The 16,887-nt window shown below is 45.5% G+C and overlaps 1 protein-coding gene across 1 annotated transcript; it reads right to left on the reverse strand.

Moving 5' to 3' along the window:
* Nucleotides 1-1,877: 1,877 nt before the first annotated feature.
* On the reverse strand, nucleotides 1,878-16,319 carry LAG3 (lymphocyte activating 3). Its single transcript, XM_053290806.1, has 8 exons — nucleotides 16,265-16,319; nucleotides 15,831-15,990; nucleotides 15,384-15,610; nucleotides 13,526-13,783; nucleotides 13,031-13,324; nucleotides 6,407-6,691; nucleotides 5,482-5,606; nucleotides 1,878-3,087 (listed from the first exon to the last, which is right to left on the reverse strand). Exons 1-8 carry the CDS (start codon nucleotides 16,317-16,319, stop codon nucleotides 2,980-2,982), a joined length of 1,512 nt encoding a protein of 503 aa, XP_053146781.1. The 3' UTR covers nucleotides 1,878-2,979.
* Between the last annotated feature and the right edge of the window lie 568 nt (nucleotides 16,320-16,887).

Consider the following 16,887-nt stretch of genomic DNA (forward strand, 5'->3'; position numbering starts at 1 on the left):
GAGTTGGCTATTACAGTCACCAGCTGACATCCAGCTAATGTTACTCATGAGTAGTGCTATTGAAATTAATAGGACAGTTTATTTGTCCTCTTAATTCCAGTGAGAGTACTCATGTGTAACCTAGTTTGGATGTAAGCCAATGACTGTAATAGCCTCTCTCGTTGTGGTAAAATGCATGTGTTTACCACGTTGTGGTAAAATGCATGTGTGCACATTAAAAATCTTTGTAGGGTATCCAAGCTGAAGGTTTTAGACAGAAAGGGTACACTTGTTTTAAAAGGTTGAAACCCCTGCTCTGAAAGTGTTAAAAGTATTCACACACATTTTTGTTGTAATTCTTACAACAACCCATGTAAGGTAGTTGAGTACTATTATCCCTATATTTCCAAGGGTGGGGAGGTCCCGACAGAGATATTAGCTTACCTAAGGCCTATTCTCATGGAGATAAGCCTATATTTGGGCTGTGCCACCTGAGAGTGCAGGTGGCGATGAAGACACACATAAACTAACACAGAGGACTCCTACACATAGGAAACTAGCCATGTCAAGGAGACGACTAGGCTAGAATCCTTCTCCACGGCACACTAATATTTTATTTTATTTTATTATTTATTTATTTAATATCCCGCTCTTCCTCCAAGGAGCCCAGAGTGGTGTACATGGTTATGTTTATCCTCACAACAACCCTGTGAGGTGGGTTAGGCTGAGGGATAAGTGACTGGCCCAGAGTCACCCAGTGAGTTTCATGGCTGAAGGGGGATTGGAACTCGAGTCTCCCCAGTCCTAGTCCAACACTCTAGCCACTATATCTCACAGGCTCTCTTTTTAGCATTTTTTTAAAATGGAGAAGCATTTTGTATATGAGCCCCATCTGCACTCTCGAGTGGTTCAGCCCAGACACTAGATGTCAGTTCTAACTTTGCAACATTTAGACAAAGAACTTGTGAGTGTCACATCTCAGTTTCCGTTCCATCCTCCTCCTCCTCCCATTCTTGAAAGCTTTGAGCATCTGGCAACAATGAAATAAAGCAAAAGGGAACATAACAAGAAAAGAGAGCAAGTTTGCAAAAAGCTACATCTGTCCCACAGCAGCCATACAAACACCATAAGGTCAAAGGCTGGTCAGGATATTCCCCCCCCCCTTTATAGTTATATTTATAATAAATGAAATGCTTAAAAGCCAAGAACATGCTAAATAGGGTATTTCCATAGCTATGGCATTACTGGGCAATTCCATACAAAAATCCTTTAGCGCTACACAGGCTTTGCTTTTCTGCAATTAACTGCAAGCAGCATTAAAATGGAGATGCCATACAGCATTTATGATATAATACTATATGAACTAGCAAGGTTCTTCCCATGGCCAAAATCGTTGTATAATATCTACTCACTAGCACATATTCAATAAAGATCCTTGGCAACATCAAATATATTTTTTGCTTCCCTTATTACTCCCATTGAAGAATCTATATATTTAATTCTCTTAGGCATGCGTGTCCAGGATTTGGCGGCGGAACTCTCGTGACACGCTGCGAGAGTTCCGCGGAGTGAGGAGCAGAGGGGGAAGAAAGTGCTGGTGGTGGCCAGCCAGCCAGCGGGCGGAGGGGGGGGGGAAGCAGCAGCGGCAGGCGGGAAAGAAAAGCGGTTGCAGGCAGTGGGCGGGGGAGAGAAAGGCGGTGGGCAGGTGGGTGGGCGGGCGGGGGGAGAGAAAGGTGGCGGGCGGGTGAGAGAAAAGTCGCGGCGGTAGCAGGCGGACAGGAGGGAGAGAAAAACGACGGTGGCAGGTGGGTGGCGGGGCCCTTCTTGGCCACCCGCCACCCGGTGAGGCTCTGTGTGGGGGGAGGAATGGAAGGGGAAGAGGGCTGGAGAGTGCAGGGCTGGAGGGAAGAGGAAGACAGGAGACACAGGGCAGGAGGAAGAGGGAGGGGGAAACAGCTGGCCCCAAAGCGCCGCACAGATGCTCTGTGCAGGGTCAGCTAGTTTGCAAATAATTGTCCTTTTAACTGCTTCTCTGTGAAGTGCACCCTAACAGCTTACAGGGGATGAAAGAGTCTAGGATTGATATCCCCTTTTTAAAAACAGGATAGCTTTATTTTTAAGTGAAAAATAATGAAAGGAAATTGGTAATTCAGGACACCCTTTTTGAGGGAAGGAAAATTCACATGGGGCAATTCCAGAAAGGCTATTTAAAGGACAATTACTCACTAACTCTCCTAGCCAGGGTCAACAGAAGCAATAGAAAGGGATGAACCTACAAAGAAGAATGATTAAGGTAAAGGCACAGGAGCCCTTAATAAAGTTTTTGCTGTGCACATCAGACAAGCTGCAGTTGCAATTTTTTCCTCAGACTTCTAGACTGAAGCTAGTTTTTGATTCACCCAGGATTTCTAAAATCTTGTGAGTTTTTCCTCCTCTTCTAAGGCTATTCTACTACCTTCTAGGCCCCCAACTCCACACCAGCTGTCTGTACCCCAGCAGGGCATGCAGAAATCCTGGAACACAGTTATGTGCAAGCAGTCTGCTGTTCTGTGTAAATATCTGTGAATTGGGGCACTAATCTAACAATGACATAAGAAGGAATACAACAAGACTTCTCTCTGACTCCTCCTGAAACCCCACATGGGCAAACCAAGCAGTAGTTCTTCCAAAATCAAGTTGAGGTGATGGGTCCAATCCCCACAAAATCCAATGTGAATCGGTGAGGATCCTCTGCTCAAGGACATTTTGATCCATCATGTCTTGGCTGGTGTAAAGGAAGAATGCCTGAGGATCTTATCTCTCTCCAGAACACTGCATTCCCTTCTATGCACTTCACACCCCCAAGAGGGACCCACCTCATAGTTTGTTGAAGCATTTGGTTTTCCAAACATTTGCCTGGACCCATACAAGTCTGCACTTCATAGGCTCATCTGGCCGACCCTGGTAGCTGTCATGGTGACCTTGACAGGTGACCTTGGTGACCTTGTCTCTTTCTTTCTATCAGCACTCTGCTTGAAGGACCTTCTCCTGGCCTCCATCCTTTACTGTTTTCCCGGGCAAAGCAGCAGACACCATTCTATCCAGTGTTGGGAAATTTGGGGGGTATATCTAAAATAAAAATAACAGTAGGGAAAATTAGAGTTACATCCTGTCTGCTTGGACACTGGATCTGTGGTGAAGTAGGCAGCATGGTCCTCTAAAAACAAAGGGAATCACAAAGCAAGCCCAAGGGCTCAGATTTTCATTATATCTGATCAAGCCTTTTCCAGAAAGTGAGTCATAGATGGAGTCTCAGGGTGATAACAGTCTCCAGATGGTTTCAGTGATCTTTGCTATGGATCAGGTTTTCTTGCCTTCTCTGTAGAGCAGCTCTGTTAGAACTTTGCTTGCCAGGGTTCCCCGAGGAGAGAGAATGGCAATACACTAATTTAAGCTTGTGGTGAAGATATGCTCTTTGAAGAAGTATTGGGACTGATCAGTCCTGAATGACTGGCAGAAGTGCTGCATTTGATTCCCCTTTAAAGTATAGTGTGCCATCGAGTCAATGTCGACTCCTGGAGACCACAGAGCCCTGTGGTGGTCTTCCCCTTTAGCTAATCGTTAATACTGCCCTCAATCCATTGTCTGTCAGAGCAGGTCTAGATGGAGCACTGGGCACAAAGTGAATGATGGACATATTTTAAGAGCATTTGAAATGACCATCGCTGGCTGCAAAACACATGTAGTTTTTGCTATCCCACTGCAGGCTTTAATTAAACGAGGCTGCAGGTTTTTGGTGCCGTTCAGACTGAACGGGGATACAGTCAATTTCTCGAAGAATAAATGTTGATTTCAAAAGCTCTGTTTGAAATCAAAAGCTCCCTCCAGGCTCCTACGGGTTCGCATCCACGCCATCACTGTAACCAAGTTACACACTTCCTCCCACCCTAACCCCAGGTAGTTTTGCAAATGTTTTTTTAAAAGTGTTTGATTTTTTTTTTAATGTGCACATATTTTTTTTAAAGAGGTTTAAGAATTATGTAACGCTGCCCACCAACATTGCCTTATTATTTAAACATAATTGACTTAGCAATATAGATAATACATTCTGGTGTGTAAACTCTTGTAAGAGAAGAGAAGAGGCTTTTAAAAACTACACCAAGGCTATTCTCCCTCTCAGGGGTGTAGCTATAATTGAGCGAAAGGGTTCAAAGAACCCAGGCCCCAGCTCCACCCCTCCCTATTTTCTTCATTATCTCCCTCACTCTGAGGGCTCGCCAGAGAGAGGGGTGAACACGGGCCCCCTCTCCCCTAGCTACGACCCTGCTCCCTCTGAAGCAAGGTTAGCATTCACTTTCATTATGACTGGTTCTCCTGTTTCCTGAGCTACAGCAGCTGCTTGAGAGAACACTACTCTGAAAAAAGTACCTCTAATGCAGCATTAGCTCTGACAGGGTTCATTTTTCTTTAGGCTATAGCAGCTGGGGTGGGGGTCTAATCCAGATCGGCATGGTGATGTGGGTGGCTTTAACGCTTTGCCTCAACCATGGACCCGATCCTGATAGGACCCCCACCCCAGGTTGCTTGCTATTTGCCCGGGAAGAAAGCTCCCATTGTCCTGCAGGAGGTTTTACAGACAGGGCTTTCCCCCTGGATCCAATCCTGATTGGAGTGTGCTAGTCCACATATTCGCTGGATTTAATCTGACCTCCCTATGGGCTACCAGGGACCAGGACAGACAGGACTTTGATTCTCCCCGAATGGAGGCTGCGAATTCTGGCTTAGCCCAAGGTATGTCCAGGGTACAAAAATCCTCTATTTCCAGCAGCTTTTTTGGGGGGGGGGACTCCGGGGCTTCTGCTTTCTCCGAAGGTGTTGATGGAGGTGCTGATGGCTGATGGCTATGCGAAGGAGGTGCTGATGGCTATGTGAATGGTCCATCTAATCCCTCGAATTAAAATGCCTCAAATCTTCTGCGAAACAGATTTGCTCTTCAGATACCCAGAGGCATAGAGTCATTTGTGAAAAACCTCCTGGTGAGTCTTGTAGCAGAGGTCTTTGAAGGACTGTGATGGATTACATGGTTAATGACTTCCTCTCTCTACACTGATCCCAATCCAGATCACTCACTCACACACACACACACACACACACACACACACACACACACACACGGCTGCTATTTAGAACAGAAAAACTAAGCACACCAGGGCCAAGCACATTATTAACATAATGTGTAGTTCAGCACCTGGTAGGTAGAGTATAATGGCAGAACTTCCATTAAATTAAAACCACTGCCTGGAGATGTACATATCAGGCAGTATAGAGATATGATAACACACAAACACACAAATAAGGCCAAGAGCACCTCCTTCCTGCATGGCCATCAATAACTGTGGACAAAATTCCTCCCTCTTCTAGTCCCCCTCCCACCCCTGTCAGGCTGATTGGTGCCTTGGTGGTTCTGGGGTGGGTATGCAAAGAGATGCAGGATGGATAAAGATAGGTGGTGGGATTACTCACCCTTCGTCTCAAGAGGGCCAGAGCCAAGATGGAGACTACAAGAACAAGGAGGAAGAGAATCAGTCCAAATGTGATCTTTCCAGCCATTTTGTTTGTTGAGGGCTGAGAACTGGCAAGCAGGGCACCTGCAAGGCAAGGCTGGAATTAGACAGCTTGGAGTGGAGCAAAAGGATCGGAAAGGGTCGTGTGGAAGGTCCAGGGCCAGCCTGGAAAGCATTGATCATTTGGAGACAGGCTAGATGCTGTGAAAATAGCATGAGGGCCATGCTCAGCATAAGGAGTCGTTGTGTTTGATTTTATGATGGTAAGGCAGACTGAGTGCCAACCGCACAGGAAGGAAGAAGTGCTACATGCACATTAAAGGGTGGAGACTGCATCAAAGGGGTGATGAAGAGGCATGAAGTTGGAGTGGGAGCTGGGCTGAATGGCTTCTCCTGAAGTGCAGAACCTGCCCTCCAGACCACCCTTCATTGCCAGCTATGAGATACAAATATGCCTACATATTTTCAAACCCTCCATAGCCACGAGGGTTTTGATTCTAATCCTTTTTAAAGCACATGAAAGCGGGGATTCTCTGAATTCAACAGCAGCTACCCTATAGCAGCTAAGCCTGTATTAGAGATACATGCAGATTGCTGCCCACTCTGGAATAGAGTTTGGCAGTTATGTGATAATTGATGAGACAGAACATAGCAGACTATTTTGGATGTGACAAGAGTGCCCAAAGTACAAGAATGAATCAAGCAATGAAACATGGATGGACTAGAGCACTGTGGATATGGATGGGCTGGTGCATCCGTTTCTAACAGTCTCATTCCTGTGTTTAATCAGAAGGAAATCCTATAGGACTTACTCCTGTGTACAGGAGTGCAACCTATATCTAACGGAAGAACTGAGACATCTGGGACAAGGTGTGAGAGAGTACCTGCAACTTCCAGGCGATGCTGCACAGATCCCAATATCCCGTCTGGGCCATGGACACTGCATTCCCAGGTACCTGCATCATTAGGTGACACCTGGGAGAACGCCAGGGTTTTACCCCACCTCAAGACCTCAACACTCCTGGAGGTAGCCTCAGGCCAAGACTTGTTTGTGGGCACCAAGTCCAATTTCTTCCACTGAAAATGTTCATGTCCTGTGAGGAAGCTGAGGTTGCAGGTGAGCAATAAGTGAGATCCTTCCATGACTGGGCCCTCAATGCTTGGAGTGACTGAACAGAGAAAGCAAAACAGAAATTAATTGCACAACACAATACTTTCTCTACAAACTCACTAACACACAAACACACTCTATAATTCCTCCTTGGAAGAAAGTTAGGTAATTCCTGGCTTCACACCTGACATTTCTTACTACTCTATCTATCTATCTATCTATCTATCTATCTATCTGCAGAGACACACCTAGGTAATTTTGGAGCCCAGACCTGAAGGGCTTTGGAGCTTTCCTCCCACCCAGCCCCGGCTTGAGGGCTTGTGGGGGTCGGGGGCAAGTTAAATTTCTTTAAATCTAAATCCACAAGAAGTGCTCTGTGGAGGTCTGTGGGGAGATCGGGTTTCGCTTATCCTCCCCGCAGATGATCTCCTGTCCGTTCCTGAGCGGACGGACCACCCTGACGACCGGCTGTGCTCCTGGCAGCTCCAGGGGTTGGGGAACTGGGATGCACCACTGCATGTCATCCCGCCCCCCAAGCCCCAATAATGCACCACACAAGTGCGCGGTGCATTACTGGAATCCCCGCTTCCCCCCCCCCCGCAAAAAATGCACGGCCGACACACGATCCAAAAAATGAAGTTAAGGGAGTGCTTGCTCCCTTAACCTCATTTTAGCAGGAGGCTTCAGAGGCGGGTTTGCCGCCATGTACCCACCGGGATCGGGCACAATCCCAGTGGTTCACACGAGTGTGCAAAACTGAGCTGGGCTCCCTTCACCCAGTTTTGCACGCTCGTGTTAATAGCCTCTTTATTTGATAAAACCATCAATAAAACAATAAAGCCTGATGGATAATATAGGTGCGTTTTCAAGAGTCGCTTAAAAACAGTCAGCCAGAGATGGGAAGGTTCTAATTCCATTTGGGAGTGCATTTCAGAACCCTGGGGCAACACTAGAGAAGGACCGGTTTGGGATCACCTCCAAAGAAGCCAGTGGTAGCTGCAACCAGACCTCCCACGATGATCTTAATAGATGGCGAGGTTCATAAAGAAGAAGGTGTTCTTTTAAATTCCCTGGGTCCAAGCTGTTCAGGGCTTTATAGGTAATTATCAGCACTTTTTATTTTGCCGAGAAATATATTGGCAGTCTGTGTAGTTCTTTTAAAATAGGACTAATGTGGTCTCTTCAGGTAGCCCCAGAGACCAGCCTGGCTGCTGCATTCTACACCAGTTGCAGCTTCCGGACTACATATAAAGGCAGCCCAATGTAAAGTGCAATGTGGGCTCAGGAATTCCACTAGTCTACTGGTCTGTGATGAGTGGAAAATGATGCCTGGCGAGAAAGAAAAAAATCCTGACCAGCAATGTAACTTGATGAGTAAAAAATTTTTGTCTGGCTGGTGAAAAGAGCCAACATTTCTTGACCCCTGCACGTTGCAGTAATCAAGCCTGGATGCTGCCAGCCTATCCACCACTGTTGTATGGCAGTTTATCTCAAGCAATGGATATAGCTGGCTTCTCAGCTGAAGCTCATAAAAAGCATTCCTGGCCCACTGCCTCAACCTGAGAGATCAGGCAGAGGTTTGGGTCCAAATTCCAGAAATAATCCTAGACTATGTACCTGTTCTTTCAGGGGCAGTATAACTCCATCCAGAACAGTCAGATCTAAACTACTTCCTAACTTCCAACCTCCCATAATGAGTCCCTCCATCTTGTTTGGATTCAACTTCCGTTTGTTCTCCCTCATTCAGCCCCTAACTGATTCCAGGCAGGCATTTAGGGAAGTTAAGCCTTTTCCTGATGAAGCTGATATGGAGAGATAGATTTGGGTGTCATTAGCATATGGATAACATCCCTGCACCAAATCTCCTGATGATCTCTCCCAGTGGTTTTCATGTAGATGTTAAAAAGCACTAGAGATAAAATGGAGCCCTGCGGGACTCCATACATTAGCTCTCGCTTTGAAGAGCAACAGTCTCCAAGCGACATCATCTGAAATCTATGAGAGAGGTAGGAGTAGAACCACTGCAAAGCAGTGCCTCTCACTCCCAACCTCTCAGGGAGTCCAGAAGGATACCATGATCAATGGTACTGAAAGCCACCGAAATATCCAAGAGGACCAACAGGGTCACACTCCCCCTGTTGGTTCGTAATTGGAGATCATACAACAGGTCAACGAAGGCAGTCTCCACCCCATAGCCTTCCTGAAAGCCAGTTTGAAATGGGTCCAGATAATCTGCTCCTTCCAAGACTATCTGGAGTTGAGAAGCCACCACCCTCTCAATCACCTCAAATACTTGAACAATTTTTTAGCTGGAGGATCATCTACCTTTTAATCTATTAAACCAATTAAACCTAGTCAACCAATTAAATCATTTTTCATACTACTCAAACCTCAATACAGGCACATTTGTTGAAATACTGCGGGAAGTGTGGAATAACGTAGAAGGCCATTCACATTTGTTTGTTAGTTTGTTTGGTGTATTTATATACCTCCCTATACAAAAAGTCACCGGGACGTTCACATGACCAGAGGCTGGGTGGGCAGGCGGGCAGGAGGGAAGTCTATGCTGAATTTATCTCCCCCTCCAGATAATCTCTTTGCCTTTCTCACCGCCTGCTGGCTGCACCACTCAGCCACGCACACGAGCAGCTCTCCCAGGAGCTGTGCAGCTTTCTGGAGGCCAGACAATGCATCCTGGCCTCCGGGAATCCCACAATGCACTGCATGACAGGTGCAAGGCACGGGGAGAGTCCCCCATCAGACAGGTGCTTTAGGCACCTGTCTCTGTGCCGCAGCCTGAGCAAACATACGATCCTGGCTGCCGGGTTAAGGGCACGCTTGCACCCTTAACCCTGGCTAAAGGCCAAGTCAAAAAGGTGGGTTAGGCGGCGCCACAGCAGAGCCAGAATCTATCTTGATCCCAGCGCTGCATACAGGCAGCCTAACCCAGGCTGGGCTGCCTTAGCCTGTGTTAGGCTGCTTGTGAGAATAGCCTTAGACTTTAATAAAGAAAAGCTGCCCGTTTTTATTTGAAGTCAAGGGAAGGCCAACATTAACGTTTTCTTTTTCTTTCTCTATTACAGTAACGCACCAAGACCAAAACAGCCTCAAAAACTAAACCAGTATGATCTTAACTTGAAGCAGCACTGATTAAAACTAGCCTCCACTAATCCACTCACTACAGCTTTTGTTGATTAATCAAGACTGAATTACCGCAATCTAGATTTCATCTAGATAGGATTATTGCAATGCACTCTGCATTGGACTGTCTTTGAAGTCTTGGTCTATGGGTGCAAAATACAGCAGGCAGGCTGCTAATTGGTACAATAATTATGATAATATCTTGCAGGTACTTAAAGAATCAGACTGGCTACCAATTTGTTTTGGTGTACAATTCAAAGTGCTCATTTTAATCTTTAAAGCCTTAAATGTCTGGATACCTGGAGGGCTATTATTTAAGATTCTACTCAAAGTGACATGACAAAGTCACAAGGAATGAGGACTTTTTGGTTGTGACATCTCATCTTTGGAATATTCATCCCCTGTCATTTTGCCAGGATCCCACCCTGCTAATCTTTAAGAAAACATTGAAGATGATGTTGTGATCTTCAACTTTGAATGTAATCCAATGTTGCTGCTTTTCTCAATTGTAATTTGTGAAGTGTATTGCTGAGGTTTTGTGATTATATATCTTCTTCGTGTTTAGTTCTTTTGGGAATCTCCATGATTATGAGATGAAATTGTATTTACTATAAAGGTGCAGCGGAGAAGTAACATGCCTAGGGAGCAAGTGGTTGCTGGTTCGAATTCTCACTGGTATGTTTCCCAGACTATGGGAAACACCTCTATCAGGCAGCAGCGATATAGGAAGATGCTGAAAGGCATCATCTCGTACTGTGTGGGAGAAGGCAATGGTAAACCCCTCCTGTATTCTACCAAAGACAACCACAAGGCTCTGTGGTTGCCAGGAGTTGACACCGACTCAATGACCCAACTTTACCTTTTACCTTCATAGATTTTATAGTATTACACAATTGCACAAATTAAAGCTTGCACTGGAGCCTTGTTTACTACCATCTTTTCTCTAGTAGGCAGTGTTCCCTCTAACAAGGATTCCCAGATGTTGTTGACTACAACTCCCAGCATCCCCAGCTGCAATAGCCTTTGCTTGCGGATTGTGGGAGTTGTGGTCAACAACAGACTGGGAATCCCTGCTAGAGAGAACACTGCTAGTAGGTATATTAAAGATTGCATCCTAAACAATTATTTGTTGTTTTTATTGAATTGTTGTAAACCACCAAGAGACTTGCATTTTGGGCGGTATATAAATATGTTAAATAAAATAAATAATAATAATAAAAAAACAATCTTCAGATATATTCCACTCTTACGAGTCTAGAAAAAGGACATTTTCTCTAATGCTGCATTTGCATGTAACATGGAACTGGAGTTTAAGGAGCCAGAGGTTGTCAGACCATTATGTCTGAATGCATGCAACTCCAGTTTCACAACGCAAGAGACCCAAAGTTTTTTGTCTGGAACTCCAGTTTGAACTCTCAGGTTGTAGTGAGTTTCATCACCCCAGCCCGAGGTTCAATGCAGCTTGTGTTGCATCCAGATTTTGAACCACAGGAGCATTCTCTTCAATTGGAGTTGAGAGAGGAAGCTCCTCCCTCTCTCCAGCCATGACTGGCTTTGCAGGCTGTCCTTCATGCAAGAAGGAAGCCCGCACAGCCAGTTCCCCCTCTTCTCTGCAGTCTCAATGACTGCAGGCTCCCTGCTCTCCGTTACGTCCGAATTTAGACAGGAGAGTGGGGGCGGGGAGGGGAACTGCAGGTCCATTGGACCTGCGGTTCCAAGTCACATGCGAATGTGGCCTAAGTGCTCTAGGGAAACTGCTTTCTCTCAGCCTCACCCCTTCCCCAACATCCACAATAATAATATTGACAAATCTGGCAGAATTGTTCATGGAATTACAAATTAATGTATGTGAATGTGCTAAAGTGCTATATAAATACTGGTGATTGTTTTTGAATGGTGTGTTTCAAGCAACAAGGGCTCTTACAAGGGGGAAAGGGGTAAATTTCAATCAATGCATTGTTACATTAAATAAAACACTTTGTGCATTTTTGGGGATTCTCCTACTTTTTGCTGATGAGCAAATGGGCCAAAAATCCCAAATAATTATTAAATCCTATCACTAGGCAGTGCAATATGTGATCTATCAAGCAGAGTGTAACCCAACAGCCTTGTATTTTAACCTGCCAGGTGCTTGACAACACTCCCTCCCATTTATCATTGCCAAGCAAGCAAACAAACAAACAGAAACGTGTTCAAGTCTCTGATGGGCCACCTACCACACATAGGTGATAGGTTGCATTTGAGTCAAAAGAGAGCCAGCGTGGTGTAGTGGTTAGAATGCTGGACTAGAACCGGGGAGACCTGAGTTCAAATCCCCATTCAGCCATGAAACTAGCTGGGTGACTCTGGGCCAGTCACTTCTCTCTCAGCCTAACCTACTTCACAGGGTTGTTGTGAAAGAGAAACTCAAGTATGTAGTACACTGCTCTGGGCTCCGTGGAGGAAGAGCGGGATATAAATGTAAAAATAAATAAATAAATAAATAAAATAAAAGTTGGGAGACAATGCTCTAATGTCTGATACAGGAAAAATGGGAAACATCCAAATATTAAATTCAATGAAAGCATATAGGAAAAACATCATACAGGAAAGTGATAGAATATGTAAGCTTTAAAATCAGAGTGCCAAATGGCCACAAGTAAATACTGTAGAACAGTAGCCTTGGAAAAAGACCTACTGGTAGTTATGCAGCCCCTGTAAGTAAGTAAAGTGTGCCGTCGAGTCGATTTTGACTCCTGGCGCCCACAGAGTCCTGTGGTTGTCTTTAGTAGAATACAAGAGGGGTTTACCATTGCCATCTCCCTCACAGTAGGAGATGATGCCTTTCAGCATCTTCCTATATTGCTGCTGCCCGATAGAGGTGTTTCCCATAGTCTGGGAAACATATCAGCGGGGATTCGAAACGGCAACCTTCTGCTTGTTAGTCAAGCACCTCCCCGCTGCGCCACTTTGCAGCCCCTGAGTGAATTTAAATTCTAAGGTGCATGCATTATGAATGCTTTTTTTAAAAAAATGCTATTTAGGGTATACTTTTTTTAAATGATCAGTGAGGAATATACATATTTTTAACTTTAAGTCAAGACTTTTGTTGTTCAAGTTTATTTATTGTTTATAGTATATTACTTATGAGATTCAGCTTATAAGATTCAAGTTGTTGAATCTTTCCAGGACACCTTCATTTTTTTCTTGCCCTTGGCAAACAATTCTTGGAGGAGGGATGTATGCCCTCTTCCCTTCTTCTAGATCCCCTCCTTACCTGTCATTACTGCCAGAGTGGTGCTCTTAGTGATAGTGGTGCCTCGGATGGTAATCTCACAGAAGTACTGGCCTGCATTATCAGGCCCCACAGCAAGGAGGGGGAGGCCAAAATTCCTTTCATTTCCATACTGGGAAGTGGACTTTGTCTCTGGATCTCCCCTTGCTACAAAGCTCCAATGGACAGCCACTTTTAAAATGCCATAGTCAATGGGATTGTAATTCAGCATGCAGGGCAGATGAGCATCAGATCCTGCTGCTGTATAGACTACAGGAATGGATGGCCCAGCAAATCCTGGGGAAATAAACATAAAAGACCACACAGCATTAGAAAGGCCTGCATGGATTACCAGAGTACAACAGAGCAGTAGCCGGAACTTCAGGGGACAGGGGCATTGCCTGTTGATTCCGCAAGAGAAGCTGGAACACAGAGAAGAGGAAGCAACTGCTCAAGATGAGGCCATGGATCGTTTGGAGAGATGGAGACTGTTCTCACCTAAGACTTGCAGGTTGTGTGCGGCAGAAATGATCTCGCCATCTGCAAAGGTGAGTTCACAGACCCAGGGCCCAGAGTCACCACTGCTGGATCTGTAGATAAGCAAAGATTGGTCCAGAGGACAGAATGGACCAGAGGAGTGGACGGGTTGACTTGCACGGAGCCACCTTCTCTTTGTGGGGTTTTCTGGATGTGTGGAGTTACAGGTTAACCTGACAGGTTCTGACTCAACCAAAATACCAGGAGGGTTAGCAGTCACTGTAGAATACATAAATAAATAAATATAAAAGTGTGCTGTGATATTCATGTCAGAAAATATAACCCCTCTCTTGCTGCTAACACCACCATCAGTTCCATTCTAGATGGTTAAAACAGGGAGCAAGCAGGTCTAAGGATCAGATTAGACATGATAGCTGAGGAGAAAATTCCTGTTGAAGCAGCAGAGTGTAGCAAGGAAAGGCCTGAGAGAGTTCAGCTCTCCTCACCCCTACACTCTTTTTCATCTCAAAAACAGACACTTCCCTCCCCATCTCCCACTTCATAGGTGAATGGAGCCAATATATGAATAAAATACACACAGCTGCCCTTTCACATCTAGTTTGTGACCCACCCCCAGTTTGGATCCTAGAACCAATGGAGGATTACTGCATAGGCAATAGAGGCAGCTGCCTATGGTGGCAAATCTTGAGGAGAGACATCTTGGAGGGAAACTTAATTCTTTCCCCTCCAACTTTTAAAAATGCCACTGTGTAGCAGCGGAGGCATTGCCCACCTCCGAAACCATCACAGGTGGTGAGGTCGGGCACTGGAGGACAGCGGCGAAAGAGGTCCTCACTCAAGCCCAGGTTACTCGCAAATGACACGGAGCGGGCAATTACGGGCCTCTGCATGCACGTGTGCGCAGAGGCCCGAAATTGCCCGCTGTCATTTGCAAGTAAGCCAGGCTTGAATGTGGAGCTCTTGAGCGAGGAGGTGGGCGGAGCCTCCTCTGCTGCTACACAGTGGCATTTGTTAAGGTAAACAACAGAATTAAGTTTCCCTCCCCCCTCGGCCCTCTTACTCTTGTCTCTGGGGCGGCAAATCTTTGGCTGCCTATGGGCGGCAAAAAAGATTAATCCGCCCCTGCCTAGAACATGAGCTATTTTTTTAGGAAATCCCACTGAAACGAACTTGGCTTCTAAGCGCCTAACTATATCAACCCTATACTGTACACACTTGAAGCTATACAGTGGTCCCTCTACTTACGAAATTAATCCGTTCCGAATGCACATTTGTAAGTCGAAAAGTTCGTAAGTCGAAAAGCGGTTTCCCATAGGAATGCATTGGGAACGGATTAATGCGTTCCGGAGCCTAGAAAAAAGACCCAGACCCCCAGTAAGGCTTGCAAACTGCACAGGAACATTTCTTTTCAAGAATAAACAGGCAGTAAACAGGCAGGCAAGTCAAGGAAACCGCATGTAAAATTCGTAAGTCGAGGAAACCCCATCTAAAAATTTGTAAGTCGAAAAAACCGCATCTAAAACTGGATCTAAAACTGCCGTTTGTAACTCGAAAAATACTTATGTCGAGTAGTTCGTAAGTCGAGGGACCACTGTATGTCTGTTGGGATCACATGCTTTTGCATGTAACGTTCAGTCAGGGAAGAAGATATTTTACATCAACAAATGATAACTCGCTGATATGCATGCAACTTTAAAATGGTCCATTGCCTAAGACTGAGGTGGAATTGTTTTTAAAAACCCAGCTAACTGCCACCCTTCGCCTCAGATTCCCCAAATAGCTCTTCTGAGGCCCTCTATTCCTATTTGAGAGAACCCTGTTGTTTCATGGGCCTCTGCCAGGTATCAAATTTACCTACCTGACACCACACCAAGCTCTACTCGACAGTGCTCCACTTTGTTGCCATATTCCACCAGTGCCTCATAGGTTCCTGCATCGTCAGTCAGCAATGGCTCAATATGGAGTGAAAAATTCCCACTGAGAAAGCCAGTGTCCCAGACTGTGACTCGGTGCATCATGGAACGGGCCTGTTTCTTGACCCCACTGGCTTCCACTTCTATCACCAAGTGGCTCTCCTTGTGGGAGCTGGGGACAATGGAGGAGGGAAAGAGTGAGCAATGGATGAATGGGCCAGTAGCTGGTAAAGTGGATAGAGGAGAGGGTAGCAAGAAGGTGTAGGCAGAGTGGAGGAAAGAGATGGTGAAGTACAAGGAAGGGGTTAGGGAGTAAATAAAGGACAGAGAGAGTTTCCCCTCACCATTCCTACGGAGCAGGTAGGAATGGGTCCCTCTTCTTCCCATCTTACCTGACTCCATAACGCTCCCAGCGGACAGTCAATCCTTTGTACTGTTTCGTCAAGCTACTCTTCAACATCTGAGGGCTCAGATAACAGGGAAGCACAGCGTGGCCCCCTTCTTCAGCCCATATCCTACGTTCTATTCCTGTTTCATGAGGAACATTTTGGGCTGCAACAGGAACATGGATCCAAACAAAGAAAAGATGAGATTAGAAGAGGGCTTAGATGTCTCCCACCCTAACCCACCTCACAGGATTGTTGTGAGGATAAAATGAGATGGACAAAATAGGGAAAACAGTGGAAAGGGAGTCTATTGCTCATGAGCATGGAGTAGAGATCGAAGGGGGCATTAAGTGATGCAGGAAGGATTCAGATGCCGGCTGAACCAAAGCTTACAATGCACCTCCCAAAAAGTCCTTGGTCACACCATCCCCTTTCCTTACCAGTGGTCAACTGAAGATTGAGGATAATAGTCCAGAAAAGGAACAGTAAAATCATGGTGGCATTAAAGAGGAAAATGGTTTCATGTCCTGAGCTCATAATTCCCTTGCCAGATAGCACAAGAAGGGGAGTTGGAAGATTGGACTGTAGAAGAAGCTCAGGCTAAGGAAACGGAGGTGGAGCTGTGATCAAAGACCTTCCTTGGCCACTCTTATAGTGCAGGTGGGCTGTTGGTTTCCTGACAGTGTTGAAGCGTCAGAGCCGAGAAAACGACTCCCCCTTCACCAAACTGAGACATGTGCAGGAAGACAGAAGGGTAGGGAGTTCTAGAAAGCATCTTGCAATGGAAACTGTTTCTGCCTCATTCTGTCCACTCATAAGCTGTTGTTTTTCTTCATGGTTTTGCTTGCAGTGGAAAATGTAGATAGAACGTGTGGTTCAGGAAGTGTCCCTACTGTTTTTCTTTGATCTTTTCCCTTTTATGGCATTATTTCTTCAGCTCAATAAATTTCTTTCTCTTTGAAAACACATTGTTGACGATGATGATGATCATAATGGTGATGATAGTTCTTAAAGCTGTTTGAAGTCCATTGCATGCAAGGGTTTCAGGATCATATAAATACAC

Source organism: Hemicordylus capensis, chromosome 2, assembly GCF_027244095.1.
Source record: "Hemicordylus capensis ecotype Gifberg chromosome 2, rHemCap1.1.pri, whole genome shotgun sequence".
Lineage (NCBI taxonomy): Eukaryota > Metazoa > Chordata > Lepidosauria > Squamata > Cordylidae > Hemicordylus > Hemicordylus capensis.